At 28.2% G+C, this 21,196-nt stretch overlaps 1 protein-coding gene across 9 annotated transcripts in view; it reads right to left on the bottom strand.

Annotated features, from left to right (window-relative positions):
* Positions 1–21,196, bottom strand: part of LOC107440397 (irregular chiasm C-roughest protein) — a 441,495-nt gene that overhangs the window by 59,688 nt on the left and 360,611 nt on the right. For all 9 annotated transcript variants that reach the window (XM_071181523.2, XM_071181525.2, XM_043046457.3 and 6 more), the window contains 2 exons: positions 16,485–16,652; positions 2,131–2,328 (listed from right to left, as the gene is read on the bottom strand). In XM_071181523.2, the coding sequence (XP_071037624.1) occupies positions 2,131–2,328; positions 16,485–16,652 (366 nt within the window). The remainder of the gene's footprint in view (positions 1–2,130; positions 2,329–16,484; positions 16,653–21,196) is intronic.

Genomic DNA, 21,196 nt, shown 5'->3' with positions numbered 1-21,196 from the left:
ATAATGCGAGCACACGCATACAAAGAGCATAAAAAAATCATCACAACGGATTTCATTGTATTGTGATCAATTACCGTGTAGTTCAATTTAATGAATTTTCCATGTCTTTTTTTTGAGATTTCTAATAACACACACAAAAAAAGCATGAAATGTGCACCACAATGCTTTTCATTGTACTGTGATTTGTTTGTTGGATCCAATGCCCCATAGCAAACTGTGATAAGTCCCATAAAATGTTTAATTATTTTCTGAGGCATAAAAAAATCTATGTTTCGCATTAAAAAGGGATTAAGTTCATCTCTAATATTACTTTTCCCAAAAAATTAGAGAATTTCATTATGTTTTGAATCAGGTTGTTTTCAATATTTAAAATAGTTTGTTCAAAGGAGAAAATTATGGTTCGAAAATATGGAAATCGCACACATTATTTCAGCTTTGAAATGTAAATATACGGACTGAATATGACAAAACCAGACAGAGAAATCAACACTTTTGATTTTTTGGCTAGACGCATGAAATATCAGTAAAGCGTTTTCGCTGTGAAGACAAACAAAGGGTTTCTTTGAGTCTCAAAAGAAACTTGTTCTTCTTTAACACTTAAACTTGTCTCATTTTTTTCAATTTTACTTCTATTATATTATTTGATTTTCTCACGTTTCTTCCATTATTTTTTTTCTTTGAAGCGAAATTGGCTAGGCATTTGGAATATATGGATTTGCATGTGAAAATAGAGCTGTTTTAGATTACTTTTTATTTTGTCTGATTGTTCTATATAACAAAGGGTATTGGTGATAAGAAAAAAGAAATTTTTGAGGATTGAAAACTTGACTAAATAAATTCCAAGAGTTGTTTTGATTATTCTGTGAGATTATTCTATGATTCTTTTTGATTATTCCGTGTGACCATAAAGAAATATATGGGGTTAGTGTTCGAATGATATGGATCATTACTTCACAAAACTGCGAAACAAGATCTTGAATTTTTTTCGTAGGTATTATCAATATTTTTTAATTTGCTCTGTTCAGATTTATGGTATTTGCGTTTTCTATCAACATTTCTTTAAAAATGACAAAAAAAATCTACCTCATATAATAAAAACATTAAAAATGCGTATAAATAATAAACCTTTTTTTATAGTTTTATTACTTTGCTGGTCAGTAAAAATTGTTTCACAATAATCAGCTACAGCTATTTCTCACAATTTTTTTGCATACACATCTAGATCTGTCCAAAGATTTGATACAACTACCCTCTGGCAAATACTGTAAATGCCTTTTATGCCCCAATGCTAGTGCAAATGGTCTCAAAACACTATTTAAATTCATGGACCAGTTTTAAAATATTCTGGTCATGACATGGCGAAAATTACATAAAGAAATCAAACAGTATTTATTAACTTTCCCCTTCAAATTCACTAAGCAGAATTTCCAGAATATTATTTTGAACTACGAATCGGATGGACTTGGGCCAGCATAGTGATAAGTTACACTTTATTCGAAGATCCTCTTTTATCTACTCTCTGGTAGATACCGTACAAAATTTTCTAAAATTCCACCAGATAGCAGCACAATGCGTAAAAAAATGTTACTGACTTTCAAGGAAATCATGGTATTTTTCACAGCAATTTGAACAATTTCTGAACAATTTGAAATTACTGAACAATTGCTATGTCGTAAGATGGTTTCCAGTACGAAGTAGCAAATCTGTATCAATTGGTTGTTTTTCAATTTTCGCCTTTTTATGTCAGACAATATGGTTTTTAGAACGACGTAGCTAATCTGTATCAATTGGTTGATTTTTTAATTTTTCACTTGCTATGTCGTACTAGATAGTTTACAATACGGCGTAGTTAATCTGTATCAATTGATTGTTTTTTAATTTTTCACTTGCTATGTCGTACAAGATGGTTTCCAGAACGATGTAGTTAATCTGTATCAATCATTTTTTTTAAAATTTTTTCACTTGATGTGTCGTACAAAATGGTTTGCTGTACGGTGTAGCGAATGAAAGGGAAAAATAATTGTCGCTATTAGTAACTACAGCACGTATAGATTGGTGCAGTTCAACTCAACTAAATCTGTAGATTGGTTTTTAAGAACTATCATGAAGATATTAATTGATTTAACTTGCCTTCATCGTCACTGCCGACCATGGTGTATCTTGGGAAGCCTTTTAGTTCTCGGTCCGAACCCAGACCGAAACCGTCTCTCGTCCACTGCAGAGTGCCAACTTTATTCAGAACTCGACATGGTAGGACGGCCGGTTTTCCTACAATAGCAGTCCTATCTGCAGGTTCTATGGCAAATTTTTGGGGTGGCCTTTGTACATCTGAAAAAATAAAAGAAGCAAGAAAATATAGTGAATCGTATATAGTGTAAAATACTACCAGAATGTCATAAAATTTACCGTGTATATAAGAAAACAAAAAAGCTCGGTAATTTTTACCGAAGTTCTTTGGTATTGATTTTGGTAATATTATCAATGAAATACGAAAATATGGTATTATAACGAGGAAAATTTTGTTAAATATGACAAAAAGTGATAATTTTACCATTATAACATAGAGCATGGCATAAAAACAATTTATTCGGTTAAATTTACATTTCAGTTTTGTGTTTTTTTTCTAATGAGTGGTAATAGGTATTATAAAAGTAACCATATGAACGGAAAAAGTACCAAATGGTATAAATACCGTATATTTTGGTTTTATTAGCCAGAGATTTTTTTCTCTGTCTATTGCAATTGTAAAAGAACTAAATATTATGATATTGAAAGTAAAAAACTGCATGTTTCATATCTTCCATTGAAACTAAAAAAACTTAATTGAACAGTTTGAAATTTATATTTATTAACAAAGTAATTTACCTTGCAATAAAATTAATTTATTGTGTTTTGAAACCATAAAAGTTTTATAATTTGTTCTCCTAAATTAAATTATTCCTATATAAATGATAATACATAAAACAACTTGAAAAGAATAATAAACGTAAGCGTTTGAAATTAGTTATCTTACAAAGCATGTTTCAAATTTATCAACAATAAAAACTTTGTTTCGAATTACCCAATTGGTTCAGTCCATAAAGAAATTAAAACTATTAAATAAAACTTGTTAATTTATATAATAATATTCATATAAAACGGGCTCAATTTATTTTATTTTCAAAATTAACATATGGAAAAATAAACTGTCAATACTTAACCTAAAAAAGTCCAACAATGTGTATTGCCAGTGTAAATATGCAGACGCTTACGTTACAGCATTAACAAAATGCATAGAAACGAATTAGTGTTTCAAAAAAGTGTTTATGCCGTTTTTCAATCTGATTTTGGCGTTGACAACACAAAACGGGTTAAAAAACAAAATAAATATAAAGGGTTTAAAAAAATAATTTTGAACCAAAATAATAAAAAAAAACATTTCACAATTTGTTACTATTCATTATGTTCACACGTGCATTGACTCACTAAATGTGCAAGTTTTTTTTAAAAATCAAATAAAGGTAAATAATAGTGGGCGATGTTGAGTTTCTCTTCTGTAAACATTTTAGATTTCAAAACATTTGTTATGGTTCATCATTTTAAAAAAGAAATATTATACTGTTGGGGTGGATCTGGAAAAGAAATATTCTTAGAAAAAAGAACATTGCTGATGACTGATTGCACATGAGTCATTACACATGTTTAGATATAGGACAGAGCTTTTTTGTAAGCTATTTATTTTAAAACGCGATCAGGTCCAGATCCGATTGAGTGTAAAAGTAAAGAAGTCTGTAAAGAAACTGGACGAGTCTTTGGAAAGAATCGTTACGCTAAAAGGCACTTAGTCTTAAAAGTAATACAAAGTACATAGAAAAAATTTTTTTCGAGCAAAAAGCATTAAAAAAGTATTATTTTGCTTATAGCATTGGTTATAAACTTAAAAAGATTTGTTGTTTCAAATGCACGGCAAAATAATCTGGAACAAATTACGGTATAAAGTACCGGCACTTTGGTTGCATCATCCGTAATATATTATACCGTAATTTTTACAGAAATAGTTATTTAATAAAAGTGATTCAGTGATTTTATGATAATTATTGCCATAAAAATTACGGTATATCACATTTTTTGTTCCGCAGCATGTTCCGATGGAAATGGATTTTACGATAAAAAAAGAAAAAAAAAAAACCGGCATTCTTAGTGCCGGTACTTTTTACTGCAATTTGATTCGGAACTTTTTGCAGTGTATATATTATGAAAGTTTGGAAATGATGTTCTAAGTCATTTATTTGTGGTTTTTTAAATTCATGAAAAAAATTAGTTAAAATTATCAGAATATGGTAACAGTTAAAGTGCTTCTGGCTTTATGGGGATACTATAAATCTCGGTAATTTTTACCGAAGTGCTTTGGTAGTGATTTTGGTATAATTAACAATAAAATATGCTTCTGTAATATGTGATAAAATTTAGTGAGCGTGATAAAATTTGGTAATTTTATCATGCTACTATAGAGAATGGAATAAAAACAATTTATTCGGTTAAATTTACTTTTCTGTTTTGTATTTTTTACTAAATGTATGGTGATAGAAACTATAGTTTTGAAAATATTTATATATATTTCATGACCATATGAAAGGACACATTACCAAATTAATGGTTTAAATAACGTATATTTGGGTTTTATAAACCAGAATAATGTTTTTTAAAATTTTTTTTTATTTTACAGTACGATGATTTCACCAGAACATTTTTCTCCATGTTTAATGGAATAACTAAATCATGTTTTTGGCTTACATGAATGAAGCTTGGATATATGCCAAGTATAACATTTAGATAGTTAAGATTTATGCCCTAATTCAATTAATTTCTTCATAAACAAATGAAATATCTTACAAAATTATAAAAAAAAAATTACGTCAAATCAGATGTAGGAATAAATTGCTCAAATAATTTTGTTGCGCAATTTTAGCATAAATGTACACTGCACAACACCGAAAATAATTTGTGTACACTTTTCAATTTATTCCCTGCTCTTGATGTAAAAGTTTTTGTTAAAATTTTTTAAGTATTTGTTAAAATATTTTTCATGAGTATTTAGTGAAAAATACATTTAGATGTTTCATAGGGGGCATTTATGCTATAATTCCATAATTATATTTAATAAGTTTCTTCTATTAAACATAACTAATTAAACTGCACTTTAAAAAATTTCGAATCAAATTACGGTAAAAAGTATCGGCACCATGAGTGAGATACTTTTTTATGGTAAAATCTCTTCTTTTACTGAAACATGTTACGGATTATAACATCTGATATACTGTAATTTTCACAGCAATAATTACAGTAAAGTTATTGAATCACTCTAATTAAATAAATATTACTGTGAAAATCAAGGTATAATATTTATGTTAAACATGGATTTTACTTGATGATGTACCCAAAGTGCCGGTACTTTATATCGTAATTTTTTACAGTGGACTATATCAATTATTTTATTTCATTCTTATTTTATTGCTACAACAAAAATGGGTCACATAAATCGCTCACAAAAATTTTGCTTTATTGTAAATTAAAAATTACAGAAAAATGAGAGAGCTTATTTGTTTTAAAATAAAATGCTTAATGACGTGGACAAACGTATCTAATCATTAAATTACCCTGAAATTGATTTGTGCAGCACGTTTTTAATTTAAACGATTTTCAAAATTGATTTTCCCCTCACAAACTCGTAATTTTCTTTCTTGATCAATAATACCTTTCCTTCATTCTGAAACATTTATTCGAAAAAGACACGTATGTAAGCCACATCGCGGCCTTCCAAGTGGCATCAAAAATATTCACACTGCACGTTTTCGTAACTGCAAACCGTGCTGGCCTCACGTAGTAATTACCGCTCGGTTACATCCATAAAGCTTGCGTCAAATTACTGTACTTAGCAAATTGAAGCGGCCTGGTCGATTCCGTTATACACGCTGGAGTTTTAGTACAAGAAAATGCACTAATGCTTATGAAACCCAAATCTAAAGAGGCGAATGAGAAACATGCATTGACTGGCACGTCCTTACAAATAGACAATTAGGAACTGACGTATTCTTTTTAAACGATCTTTCTCATTTCACGGGTTTATGGAGAACCATTAAAAGTAAATGCTGATATGATCGGTTTGTCTGTCCTTTTATTGGGTCATAATATTAAAGGGAGTTATTGTAAGGGAAAAGATGTGACAGTTTAATAGTTTCTTTTTTTTTTGTTGTTGCCTGATTAGTGTTTGGTTATTGTAGTTTGGATAGTTTCAGTACGATGTGAGAAATTACTTGTAACAATAATTCTATGGTCTGCTTTTTCCTAAATTTTAGCTAAATAAATTATCGTATCGGAACAGGCTTTAGAACACGATTTTTTACACATTTTTATGTGTATTTTATAAATGTATTTGACACGTAATATACACTGTTAAACAACACTGTTAAACAGGCTTTAGAACACGATTTTTTACACATTTCTATGTGTATTTTATAAATGTATTTGACGCGTAATATAACACTGTTAAATATACACTTGACAATATAACACTTGACACTGTTAAATATACCAAGTTATTTGCAACATTAGTCACCTCCTCCTAAAATTTAGCTGAAAAATTCCTGTATCAAAATAGGTTTCAAAAAATTAAAAAAAAAATTTTTTTAGGTGTATTTTATTAATATATTTTGCATGTAATATACAGAACTAAATTTATGTTTTTCGTTTATAGGAAAAAGTTTTAAACCATTTTTATGTGTATTTTATAAATATATTTTATAAATATACTTTACACGTAATGTACAATATTAAATATACTAGATTCAACTTTAGAAAGTTTCGATTAAAATTGTACGAGGATATAAGTTGATACCGTATGTTTTTCGTGTATCGGAAATTCCTTTATCGGAAAAGGTTTTAAACTTAAATTTTTTAAACATTTTTATGAGTATTTTACTCGTAACATACAATATTAAATATACTACTTCAATTTTAGACAGTTTGCATTAATATTGTTCGAGGTTATAAGTTGATACAGCTGTTGTTATTAGTGTTTCGTAATAAGTTGATATAAGTTTTCCGGGTGTCTGATGTTTTTAAAGTTATATTTTTTAAACAATTCTTGTTCTTTAACTCTTAACACAATGTTTCGTTGTTCTCGATGAAAGAATTTATCATTATGATATCATTGATATCATTAATAATTTTAGTGTTATACTAAAAACAATATTTCATGTTATGCTGAACAAACGTGTATTTCTTTTTACATAACGGTAGTTTAAGGAAGTTAGTAAATTTTAATTCATTTTATGTGCAAGTTATCTTTCTATTTTCTGTATAAACGCTTTTAGTATGGTAATGATTTGTAAAATTTGAGATATTTTCCTTTTTGAAGTCTATTTAACCTATACCAATTTTTGTTATTTAACGACTTCATTGCAAGATTAAAGCCCGAATCTTATATATCGGGGCACAAAAGCCAGACTTTAAAAAATATTCGTGTAAATTACCTTCTTGTCGACTCACTCAATAATCTTGAGAGCAATGATACGCAGGTAAAGGTAGAGTATTGTATAGGAGAAGGCAGATGAAAGGCGGAGAGAGGTAGATGAGGAAAGGGGTGGGGGACTATCAGTATTTAAGGTTTCCCTGGAAAAGCTGAAATCAATGTAGATTAGAGCTAGAAGCCGGTATGATGCACTTTCTGCATAAATCTCACCATTATGATGGCCGACCATAACCATTTGTTATGAAGATGTATTTCAGACGTTAATGGTGGCTTACCGCACTTTATCCTAATGGCTCATTGTGAGCAGCGTGTTTGTCTTGATAATGAGACGAATCCGAAGTGAGAGACGAAAGGAAGTTTTGCACTGTATCAGTGGCAACGGTCTGGAAGGATGATTGGTGTGCATTTGTTTCTACTGACGACTGATGACGTAACAGTAATAGGATCGTTTTGCGGATCTTTAGTGGAAAAAGAATATGCCATTTACTTACTTATGATAGTTGGCAACGGGGAGATGATTTACTTGATTTAGTTCGTGGTATGACAGGCGGCTTTTTTGCAGATTGCAAAGCTCTTTTATATTTAATAGTAATTAAGATTGAATAGTGTGATTAGAATATTTGATTAAGTTCGAATTTCGGTATTGGATTAGAAGTTTAAGAAAATACTTTTATTTTCCAATGAAAGCAAGGAACATGACGTAGATGGGAAATAATCCGTTAGAATTTACTCTAAAAGTAAATTTTTTAATTTAAATACTAATATAAATATTAAATTGAATATGGTTACAGTAGGTGGTATTAAAATGAATCACAGGAATAGATGTTCTAGTTAAAAATTATAACATTCATGAACATTTTTCAGAAAAATAAAACGCTTTTTTTACGACACTAATTTGAGAGATTAAAAAAAATGTTAATTTACATATGTATGAAAATGAAGTTAAATTTCGTATAACATGGCTTAAGATTGATTCAAAAGTTAAGGCCGGTTAACTTTCATAAATCTTTTATATTTAAATTATGCAAAAAATTGAAATCTTTCGGGTTTCCTAGACTATATTTTAAGCGTAATACTTCAAAAACACGTTGTCGCATAATTATCACAATAATTTGGAAGGATTAACAAAGCGATCAAAATTAAAGCTATCTGAAAAATTGATGAGGTAGATAATTTTTTCCCCATAAGTCTGACAATGCTCTTATTTTTAATGAAAGATTCTAGGTTATTCTTAAAAATTAAAAGTTTTATTTTAAGTTTTTTCAGTTTTTATTTGTTTTTATAATATTATTAGACATTTTTAAAGGATTTATTAATTTATATTTCCAAATTATAAAACAAAATTATTCCGAAAAGCTTGGATAAAGAACTTTCAGTGTCATTAGTTAGAACGTAGATAAGCATTATAAAATATGAATTAATAATGATAATGTAATATGAATAATTAAGTATTCTATAATGTTCAATAAATTATGTATTCCTTGAAATTCGTTTATTAGTAAATACTTAACAATTCCATTAATTTACTTCATAACGATGATACTTCATTAATTTTTTTCCGAAAAATATATTATTATTTTTTTACTTTTAAGAGTTATACGATTATTCCATAGATAACCTTGTCTCAGTTTTAATAGAATATTTTTTTTCTTCATATTTGCTTGTGTCACAAATAAAGCATACATGTATAAGATATTTGTAATAAGTTTTATAACAAAAAACATTATAAAGTATATTACTAAAAATAAATTAATAGTAAAGATGAATTGAGTGTTTCATAAAATTAATTAATTATCATTCCTTTAATATTCTATTAATTATATATTTATCAAACAATTTTATTTAATGTATTATTCTTCTTTAAAATGATATAAATGTCAGTTAATGGTCTTTAAAATTTATATTATAAAGTTTTATGAAAATTATTAATAATCAAATTAAATTTCTAATAAAATGCTTTTAGAATCTAATTCAATAAACAAACGGCTAGAATCAGATAAAAATTTTAATGATTAAAGAAAGTAAGTTCGGGAAATTTAAATTAAATTGAGGAATTATTCAACGAAGGGAAATTAATTATTTTTATTTTTAACAGAAGCAAGTAGCCCCGTGATTAATGAGGTCTGAATGAAGAAAATGTCAAGATTTCTCTAAAATAAATTCTGAAGATTTTTACAGAGGCATGTTATTCTTGAAAATTTATTTTGAATTTCTTTTCGAATGGGAAGGAAGTTCCGTCGATAATGTTTAAAGTATTGCCATTTTTAACCCAACAGAGGCTTCAAATACTTTTTTCCTTTGGTACAATAAAAGATTTTTTGGAATGTGTTTGTAAGAGTCTGATTCCGTTTAAGAAGACAAACTTTTCACAATTGCATTATTTGAATAATTATGGAACACGAAGTAAGTAAACATTGTTCTTCAGAATAATTTTTTGTGAGGTTTTTTCTTTGATGAAATAGTAATTATTGTAGATTTTTTTATAAATTGTTTGGAAAAAGTTTCTTTTTGCATTAATATCATTGAAATATTTTACCTAAAGCGTACTTTTTGCTCTGAAAAATTCTGTACTTATCTTTACGGTTTATTACGATTTTATTATTTCGATATGCGTTATATTATTTTGATAAATTAAAATTTGTTTTTATAGATTGTTAGAGTTTTGTTGAAAATTAAGAACACCAAATAAATTATCAATTAAATAAAAAAAAGGAAGTATAATGTGTTCTTTAAAAAAATGCCTACGTCCACCAATTTAGAATAAAAGAATATATGAAGAAGAAAAAATTAGAATCAACGGACAATTTTTTTAAAAAAAAGTGCCTCGTTTTATTACTCTACAAAAATCTTTTTAAAACCAATAGCTTTTTTTCCTATTTTTTTTCTCATATTTTAAAACTACACGTACATAAAAAAAAGGATTGCTTCTTTCTTACGTTTTTATGTACATACATTGAATACTAAGCTTTTAAATCAAAATTTGATATAAACAATACAATTTGGTAAAAAAAAATTATAGTGATTAAACGTTCTTGGTAGAAAAAAAAATCAAATCAGAATGCACTTAAGTTCGCAAGTTTAAAGACCAAGATATATTTTTTTAAAGGAAAAATTAGATAGCAGCATAACCGTTTCTTGTTTCCATCGTTTTTTTTATCTTTCTTTTTATTTATTTATTTATTATTATTATTAGAAAATAAATGTTTTCTGCTCTTTTTTTTCTTGATTTGTACTCTTTTCGAATATATTTTGGTACTCGGGTCTAAAAATAACAGGTTATAATTAAAATTTAGGTATCGATGAGGATTTTTTTGGCATTGTGGCGATTGGTATTTATTTTTCGACTGATTTCAACAATGTATACCATACTTTTTTAACCAAATTCTTTGCTACTAATGCGTGATTTATCAGGAATAAAAATTTCGCACAGCAGGATAAAAAATTTCAATTACTGTTCGCTTTTAATATTGCCATCTTGTAAGTTTAACGAATATTAAATCTAATAAATCCCTATTTTTTTATTTAAATTTCCGTTTTTAATATTAAAATCTTTTGATTACGAAATAAACAAAACCCAGTCATTGGAGAATTAAACTAAAGATGAGATGTGATTTTATAATTGTATGAGCAACAAACATAATAACACAGCGTCACTGATGTCTATTAAACATCAACCACAGCCACACAATTAAACTCTCGTCTGTCAACGCGTTACATTAAACTACCGTACTCCGTTTCTCCGGAGACATCCGGACCGTCGGAACACACTTGGTGAATAAGTTAGTCCGGCCAGACTAAGATCCGGCGAAACGTGATATGGACAGGGTCTTAAAGGCCCGCAGTGCATTAAGCTAAGGACAAGCAATGAAGCTCTCATAACGATTGGTGTATACAAAGGGGGTCGTGGTGGGGGCGTGCAGATAGAGCCCCAGCCAGGGCTATACGATACAGTCGATTAGTTTGGAAGCTGCTCAATATGCATGCAAATCCTTGAGAGGGAAGGGAATGCAAGTTGCATTAGGAAAGCCTCTGCTACGACTGAATCAGCATATCTTGCGCGTCCTTAGATGCATATTACTGGCATTGGGGCATATCTGGCAGTACGATTTGTTAAAGATTCGTTATCACGGATCGATGCATTAATGCCGGGTGGATGTGGTGCAGTGTGGGGGCAGGTTCGGTATTTTGACTTCAGTAAAGTAATAGTTGAGTTTTTTTTTCCAAATTTTTTTAGTGGAAAAAGTGTTTTATTTCTCCGTCAGCATAAATGCATTTTTAATCTTGGGAATCTTTGGTTGGCGTTCGTAAAACTTTTATTTTTATTCATTGCATAAAAAGTGTTACTTTTTACTTAGTTTATAGAAATGCTTAGGATGTAGCTACAGTATTTCAATTTTGCATAAGACATTTAATTTCTTATAATGAATTTTTTTAACAAATTATGTATTTTATTTTTAAAGGTAATATTTACTTGCATCGAAAGAGTCCACCCATGTTTTTTCCTCGTAAAAGCAAGGCTGTAACATAGAAATTCTACCGATTTCTTATTTCATATTTTATCTCCATCGATAAATAACTTGCCCAAAGTTTATTTGGAAAAACAAAATATACCTTTTAATCGTTACAACTTGAACTTAACTCGGAAGACAAAGCTTCTTAATGTTGCTTCTGTGGATTATTTCAAAGCATATCAAATCAAGATTTGAGTTAAATCCAGTGAAATACTTTGAAAACCTCTTATGGTCACCCTGAAGGCAACGGGAACAACTCTTATCCACATGCCACAATGATGATAATTTTTGATATCATTATAATCCGTACAGGACGGTACAAATTAAACTGGGAAGATTAAAGTTTACGAATTCACCAACAATTACTAAAATTCAACAATTGATAAGTTTTGTATGCAATTATTTAACTCATAAGAAAACTAATGTTTCTCAGTTTTGTATATTTTATTTCTTCATATAAAACAAACCAATATGTCTTTCAGATTTGCATGAATTTACTTTTATTCTTAAAAATATTTTTTTAAAATTTAAATACCGCTAATTCTTAAATGACTTATCGTCAATAAGTTTTTAAACTTCGTACTCTAAAAATAAATTTACTGAAAACCAAACAAAATAAATGACTTACACGCTGCTGCTTAAAGCTTACTCGAATTGAAAAATGCATTGGCAAATCGAAAAATGCTTTAGTTTAAATAAATCAACATTATTTTGAATTTCTATGCAAAGAGCTCGAGGGGAACGAAGAATGTCGATTTCAAGACACTCTTCTTTGCCAATGACTGACGGTTTTAAAATGGAACTACAACCTAGACGGAAGGTGCGGAGAAAACGGAAAAAAAAAGAAAACTTCGAATTTTCATTAATTAATAAAATTTAGCGGTAAAAAGATAGATAGTCTGCGTAGAATAAATCTAGACTTAGTCATGGAAGACTTCGACTAACTTTTAATTAGTTTTTGATACGATCCAAAGTTGCATGACACATATTCGTTTACTGTAGTTACCTTATCATCATTCGTTCCATTCCAACTGCTTGTCTATATTTTTTTTTCTAGATTTGAAAGGAAAAGAGACTAGAGATACTTTTTTTAAAAATAAATTTATTTTATTTAAAAAATGGCCTTAGAACTATTTCCAAAAGAATATTTTGAACTACGTAAAAGGTTTATTAGTAATCTCTTAAAAAAACTTTAGTTTTATAGCTGAAATTAATATATTTTGAGAAAAAAAAGAAATATAAATTTATTATTTTATAAATTTAATAAAAATATGTGCTGAAAGTTGTTTGTCTCATTTGATTATTTTATTGTACCATAAGGGATGAATATCAAATGATGATTAGAGCATATAAGTTAGTTTGTTGTTTTGTGAAATTTTTTTAAATATCGTCTGCCTTTTGACAGGAAAAATGTTTATTGCTATTTCAATAATGAGATTAGAATATAACAATTTGCACTTGAGAAAGTAGGGAATTTTTCAAAGTTTAAAAAACAGGAGCCAATTTAAATGTAGGAAAGTTCAGGCAATAGCTTATAAAAGTAAATAAAATAGCTTATAAAAATAAACAAAATGTCAGAAATTTTTTTAAAAAAGGTTTACTGAATAAAAATGTTTTTTCCATGTAAAGTTCTTTTTGTACGCAAATATTTCAGATATGATAAATAATAAAGAACGCTATTCACAATACATAATGTTTACTGATAATTTTAAGCAAACAATCTGGGCTACAATGTAATTTTTAATTCAATTTTTTCTAAGAGACGTAAATCCTGGAAATGAATATGATCAAATTCTTGTTCATTCCTTGTTGTATCAACATAATCCGTCAGAAAAATTCAGAGTTGTTTGAAGTGTTAACAAAATGTTTGTTGTTAATGGAATTTTTCAATTAGAATTGAATATATAAATATGTGTTGTAATGTACTGAATGTACTTCAATGCTTTCTACTTATCTTTTCTACAGTGTACTTCGAGGCAAATTTAATAACTGGATTTATTTTTAAACTTTAAGAGTAAAAAATATTGAGCTCTTATGCATGTTAAAAGTTTTGATTAAGCACTGTTTAAAAACTCATATCTGTAAAACATGCCTTATTTTCAGATGATGCAAGGAAATGTGCCAATAAATAAGCATATTTCTAAAATAATAAGTCCCAAAATATTTATAAAATAAAAAAAAAAAAAATTTAGATACAAATTTGCAATCAAAACTTAATTCGGCGATCTAGTGGAACGAAAAGTTGTATTTTTAGGATTAAGTAAAGAATGAAAAATTTTATAAACATGTTTAGACAATGTTTTAAATATCAATACTCATAAATATAAATAATTTCATATCATAAGTGATAAAGAGATAAAAAATTTAGAGAAAAAAAATCAGCCAAATTGTCTACGCATTGCGATGAGTTGACAAAAAGAACATTATTTATCATTCCACCCAATTTATAATTCAATTCTTTTTTTCAATTAGAAACAGAACTCTCAGATCAAATCCAATATTCCCTCTGCTCGAAATAAACTAGTCAATCAGTCCAAATCGGAAAAAAAATAATACTTAATAAAAATGTTATGTACTTTTGAAACTATTTTCACCCATCAGAGCCTGATTTTAAATTACTACTACGGGAAGATTAAAAAAGGAACGCAAATAATCAACTAAAAAAAGATGAGTTTTTTGAAAGTTTGTTTCCGAACCCTTTACCGATTTCTTAGTAATTTTCTTCAGAGATTCAAAGAAGATTGGTTTCCGCCGAATGCCAATAGCTTTCACAGGGACAGATTCCCTCCAATTTGAATTGCTGATTCACTACCGACCGAGAAATTACTTTAATTCTATTCTTTTTTTTATTTTTTTTAAAAGTAAAATAAAATACAATGTTTACTAGTTGCCTAAAACTTTTTTTTAATTGTGTGATTTAAAAGGTTATTTTTTGGGAATGATTTTTCGAGACGAATTTTCTCTTTTGCATATTCCAATTTTTAAAAATACTATATCGACTGTATCTTTCTGCAACTCTAATTTGAATAGCTATTATGTAAATAAAACTGCGCCATGAGAAGAAACTAAATATTTTTCTTTTTCATTGCAGAATTATTATTCTTTTTTGGCCTCGTGATAGGGGAATTTTTTTTTTTTACATTCTATTCTTAATGTCTTAGCAATATACTTCTTTTATACAAAAGGATTCTTAAAGTTTATTTTAAACTTAGAAGTTGAATTCTAAAATAGTTGAATAAAACATTTAATTAAATCCAAAACACATATTGGTCAAAAACTCTAACTAATATTTTCTTAAATTGTTTAAAAATTTTTCAGTTTACTTTCAGTTTAAGTTTAAAAAAAAAAATACTAAAAAGGGTTTGAACATGACTCTGTTTTCTGAACTCATTTTATTATAACTCAATGTTAAATATAAAAATAAATAAAAAATCAATAAAAATCAATAAATCAATAAAAAATAAAGTTTGGGTTATTATAAAAAAATAAGCACTAAACAGAAATGTAATAACATCATCAGTACTAGAAAAATATTCAATTAAGAACATTTTGTTACAGCACTTGCTTTTGATACTGGTGACATAGGTTCAAATCTCGGTCAAGGTTGATGGGTTCGTTATTTTTACGCCGGTGTTAAAAATTTAGAGTCTTATGAGAGTCAGATTAACCATGAGAAGTTTTAGTGACCAGATGTTGGCTAAAAATAATATAATTCGGGCGAAAGATGAAAGTATTTCATATCTGTCACGTGTATACTCTCATAAGCGGTTATAATGTAAGGTAAAATAAAAAAAAGCTAAATTTAAAATGACATAACTACGTTTACTGCACTGAGAAAAAAAGTTTGGTCAAAACTACCAGAATATGGTAAAATTTATCGCGTTTCTTGCACTATGAGATCTGCAAAAAGCTGGGTAATTTTTATCGAAGTACTTTGGCAATGATTCTGGAAAAATTAGCAATGAAATATACTTTTGTAATGTGTTATAACATTTGTTAAATGTTGTAAAATTTGGTAATTTCATCATGTTATCTAAGAGCATTGCATAAAAACCATTTATTTCGGTAAATTTACTTTTCAGTTTTGTACTAAATAAGTGGTAATAAGAACTATAATTTTGAAAACCAAAACTTCTGGTAAACAGTTACCATATGAACGGAAAAATTGCCAAATTGGTGGTTTAAATACCGTATATTTTGGCTTTATTAATCAGAATTACTTTTTCTTTTACAGAAATGCTGTTAGCATACAGTACGGTAATTTTACCAGAATTTTTTTCTTCTTTTGCGAATATACGAGTCAAAGTAATGCTAACAGATGGCAAATATTTTATACCTCCCATTTCTGAAATTCAGAATTTTACTATTGATGAAACAAACGCAAAATCACACATTGAAATTGAAGAAAAAAAGAAAAGTGTGATTTGTAAGAAAATAAATGGTAAAAACAAACAATAAATTACCTGTTCTTGCGGAGGGCGTATTTTGAGCTATTGCTTTTGGGACAATTGTCTCCAGAGAAAGAAAAATTATAAATAGGATTGTCGTTAAATGGTGCCTTTGATTAAAGATCCTTAAAACTTTGTCTGAGAGCCACCTCCTTCGTCCTATCGTCCACCACATTTTGGACACTGAAAAAATATATATAACAGTTAGCAGAGAACAGGTATCATATATAACACATACATTTGATAACAGGTATTATTTATCGTGAACTTATTGTTTTAATGGATAACAGATTGCTTAGTTGTATCGTCTTAAGAGTAAGTTAAACTAATCAGTCTGTTTTCACCTTTCTTAAGATTAATACGTAAGCATGTGCATTAAATGGTATTAAAAATAATGTATTAATGTAAATGGACAAAAATAGACTGTTATTTTCAAAACTTAAGTAAATTTTTATGAAAGCAATTATCTTAAATTGTTTTTTAATTAGTTTGTTAAAAAATATATTTTCCTTCTGCAAATAATTTTGAGAGAATACAGTTTAGAAAATTAATTCAAAAGTGAATTAAAAATGTTTTTTCCTTTTTTAAATAAACGTTTTTAAATTTTACATTTTTAAAAAGTATACTATAGCTTATTTTGGGGATAGTGTTCGAACCTGAAATTTAATAAAACAAAAAAAATTTAGAACAGATTAAAATAATATATGCTATATAATACTACATAAATATAGAAAAGCTGTCTTCTTATTTATCAAGTAAATTTTCTAAACAAATTTTTTTAACATTAATAACGGAAAATATAAGCATTCTGCAGCTTGAAAATATATTTTTTAACAGAGAAAAAGCATACATTTCTAATTTATTCGAGAAGTGATAAAAAACATTACGCATTTTTATTATTTTTATTATTTTCTAATTTCCTATAAAAACATTTATTTTAAGCGGAGATTTTCCAAACTAATTTTATTCTCTTTGCTCTGTGTTATTGATTATATAACCAGGGAAAAAATTGCCCAGAAGACTATTAAATACTGCGAGCAAACAAGAAAATAGTAGTTAAAACTAACGTAAAATGCATTGAATTAAAAAAAAAAAATTATTTTTTTTCTCAACCAAATCTTTCAATAGATTTGAATGATTACAAATGTGATTTTTGCGTGCCTATGAGCGAGCCCTAGGCAATTACATCCAGACCTGGATATCATCCAGAAAACCCAATAAAAGTATTCGAATTTTACTTCTAAAAAGCACTAAAGCCTGTTTGATGAAAGAACAATTTAAAGAAAAAAAAAAGATCCAGGAAAGCGTTCGCCCGTTAACAACTTAAAGAAGACAAACTTCGGCACTGATAAGACAAAGCCAGAAAACGTGCAGTTATATTTAATTAGACCGAATTAAATGGCGATAGCAACTTTAATTAAGAGATCTTAACTTAAACCGAAACATTACTAGATTTGTTTGGAGAAGAGCTTTAGAGAATTTTCTTTTCTTAGCAAAACAAGAAGAGAATATTTAGAAGAGTTTTGAAGGGCTTCTACAAAGTGTCGATGATTGTTATGGAGCTGGAGCTTTTTTTCTTCCTGTAACGGAGCTTATTTATTTAAAACGTTAGAAAAAGTTAAACACAGCCTATGCGCTTTGTATTTTATTTGCGATGCATAGAACAGTGAATTTTTATTAAGATAATAAGGAGCGATAGGACTTTGGCAAAGAATTAATCAATTCGGCGATGCACGTAGATTGAAATAAGTATGTGAAATCGATTCTTTTTAATGAGGAGTAAAACTATATTTTTTTTGATTTCAGAAAAAACTTTTTCATCAAAGGAATTTGGTGAGGAATGCTTAAAGGGATGCTGTTTCGATTTGCAAACAACTTTGTAAAAGACAGGTAATAGAACCATTTGGTTAAAACTACCGTTTTGATTTCTTGATTTTATTTTTTTTTCTTCGCCAAGTTAAACGATTAGTGTTTACGTTAAAAAATCTTTTCCATTCTAAATTTTGTATAGAGATTTTTAAACGCTACGAAGTAAAGATGTTGAGATTGAAATTAACTTTGGCTAGATATTGGTTTGATTAAGCTTCTTCTTAAGCAGTGTCATTTTAAAATTAAAAAAGTGGTTCAATTGAGAATAAATGGTAAAAAAGTTGTTTATTCTTGTAAAAAGATTATTTATTTCGCAAAGTAATTATGAACAATAGGCAAAATTTCTAAGACAAATGTGTACCTATGCGCAATTATATTCTTAAAAAAAAGTAAGTTAGTTTAAATTGACACCAGATTAGGAATGTAGCCATAGATATAAAGGTAGCTTATTATATTAGTCCCTGATTGCAGTAAATTGAAACGATTTTATGGTTCAATGAGCTAACATTTTTCTAAATATCTAACTCTTTCAGAGTTCGCCCTTTTAAATTTTGCCTTCCCATAAACTTCTGAATACAGGCAGAACCAACCATAAGTAAAATCAAACGTATTAGACAGTACCTATGACAAACTGCTTGCAGTGTTGTGTAACGGCAAATTTAAGAATTACAGGTATTATCTCAAAAATGATATAAAATAGAGGATAACAGCTTAATGTTTATTATTAATGGAGAAACGTGCATGCAGACATACTCATATTGGCACTAATATTTCAAGCTTTGAAGTCATAAAATTTACAACTTCTACTCGTTGCTTTTATTACGGTTTTACTGAGAGAGTATTAATATTGTTTTGCACATTCTTTTCGACTCAAAAATTTTTGAAATATCATCAAACGAATAAGTATTTTCCCTTAGTTTAAATGTCTAGATAAAGATACGGATGACTTTATTTTGTTGGAAATTTTCTTATATCTTGTAACGGCTTTGCAAAACCAGAATCCAAATATAATTACTTATCTGAGTTTTTTTTTCATGTAAAATTGCGTTTTGCGTACTCTTATTCATAGGGGGAGATGGATTAATTGGAGTTCTCAAATTTATTAAGTGTACCAGAAAAATAATTAGTACATATATTTACGAAAAGTTGAGTTTTGAATCAACTTAACTTCGACAACTCAACTTCTATTGCAAGGTAATTAAGACTATTCATACCACTTCTTAACGTTCAAAAAAAATATTGCAAAATTAATAACTTAAAAACAAACAAACAATAATTAATTAAGGTAATTTTTTGCTATATTAAAAAAATTACCGGTTTTGTTGCAATAAAGATAATTAAGCTTATAAGGAATTAATTTAACATTTCAACATTAAACATTTAAAGAATTAATTAAATTTATAGTGTATTTATCCCTAAAATTATTCTTATTCCAACAACAGTTGAACAAATCTCATTATCACGGGAAGCTAAATTTTTAAATCATAACACAAGACACCATTTGGTAAAGTTTGCGCACTAACATAAAACAAGGGTCATTTTCCCAGTTGGAAGTATTAGTAAATCAGGTCTTAACACCCCTACATTGGCAAGGGTTGCGTCCCTCCTTTTCGGCAGTCTTTTCAATTAAGGAAAGAACAGCAAGGAAAATCGGTACCACAGCTATTCGATGAGGGGTGAATGGTGGACGGGGTCGGAGATTGCGATCCAGATAGTCAGATTACGAGTCCGGTCACGTCCGGGGGATTGCCGAGAAACTTTCATGTGTAGTAATATAAATAAGTAACTCGTAATCGATACGAGTACGAAGACCATAGATTGTTTGAAAGCTGAAATCAGTAATGGGCAGACGACTATGCATCGACAGTTAGTTGAAGTAAAAATTATCTTTGAAGTGATATTGGGGAAATTTACTCAAAATCGATTTTAATCTTTTGAGTTGGTATACGTCAAATAGTGTATTGATTTTAAGACACATCTTACTGATAATAACACAAAGTGTATTAATTCGGAACCGTAACGTAATCGGAATATCTGGAAAAATCTAGAGTATTGTTTGTTTCTGGAACATCTGGAATATTGTTTAACATGTTTTGCAACTTGGAAAAAAAAGAAAAATTGCATTCCATAATACTCTGTGTATTTCCTTCGCATCAGCACCGTTTTAAATATATGTGTTTAATGTACAATATGTACATCGTTCTTAATATACATTCTTATTTAAAACAATCAATACACATCCATAAAGTAACAACTATAATAACCGAATATAAACGATTATAGCAGTGCTAATTGTAGTAACAATTAATCAAGTACATAAATAGATTAGTGTAACACGAGCAACTTTTTCCAAAATTCAAAATTTCAAGTAGATACGAAGCTGTCCCCATGTTCCATTTTTGGAATAATTCTTTTGGTCAAATTAATGAAAAGAAATTAGGCTTGGAACATCATGAAAACTTCAACCTGAAACCGAATATATTATATAACTTAGAATTACTAAGAAAAAATTTATTGTAAAATTATCGTACTGAATGGTAATAAAATTTCTGGTAAAAAAGATCATAATTATGGTAATAAAAAGCAAAATTTACGGTATTTAAACCATTCATCTGGTAATTTTTACATTCATTTGGTAACAGTTTATCGGGATTTCTGGTTTTCTAAATTATATTTTCTAAATTATATTCTAAATTATATTATCACAAATTTAGTAAAAAATTCAAAACTGAAGTAAATCTAACCGATTAAACAGTTTTTATGCCGTGCTCTGAGATATTTTGATAAAAATAACTAAATCATCCCAAATTTATCATTTTTTATCACATATAATAAAACCATATTTTATAGCGAATTTT

The sequence above is a fragment of the Parasteatoda tepidariorum genome, chromosome 8 (genome assembly GCF_982258835.1).
Source record: "Parasteatoda tepidariorum strain Cologne lab strain chromosome 8, Ptep-v5.0, whole genome shotgun sequence".
Classification (NCBI taxonomy): Eukaryota; Metazoa; Arthropoda; class Arachnida; order Araneae; family Theridiidae; genus Parasteatoda; species Parasteatoda tepidariorum.
Note: the sequence above shows the minus strand (reverse complement) of the source record. Positions and strands in the feature narration are given on the sequence as shown.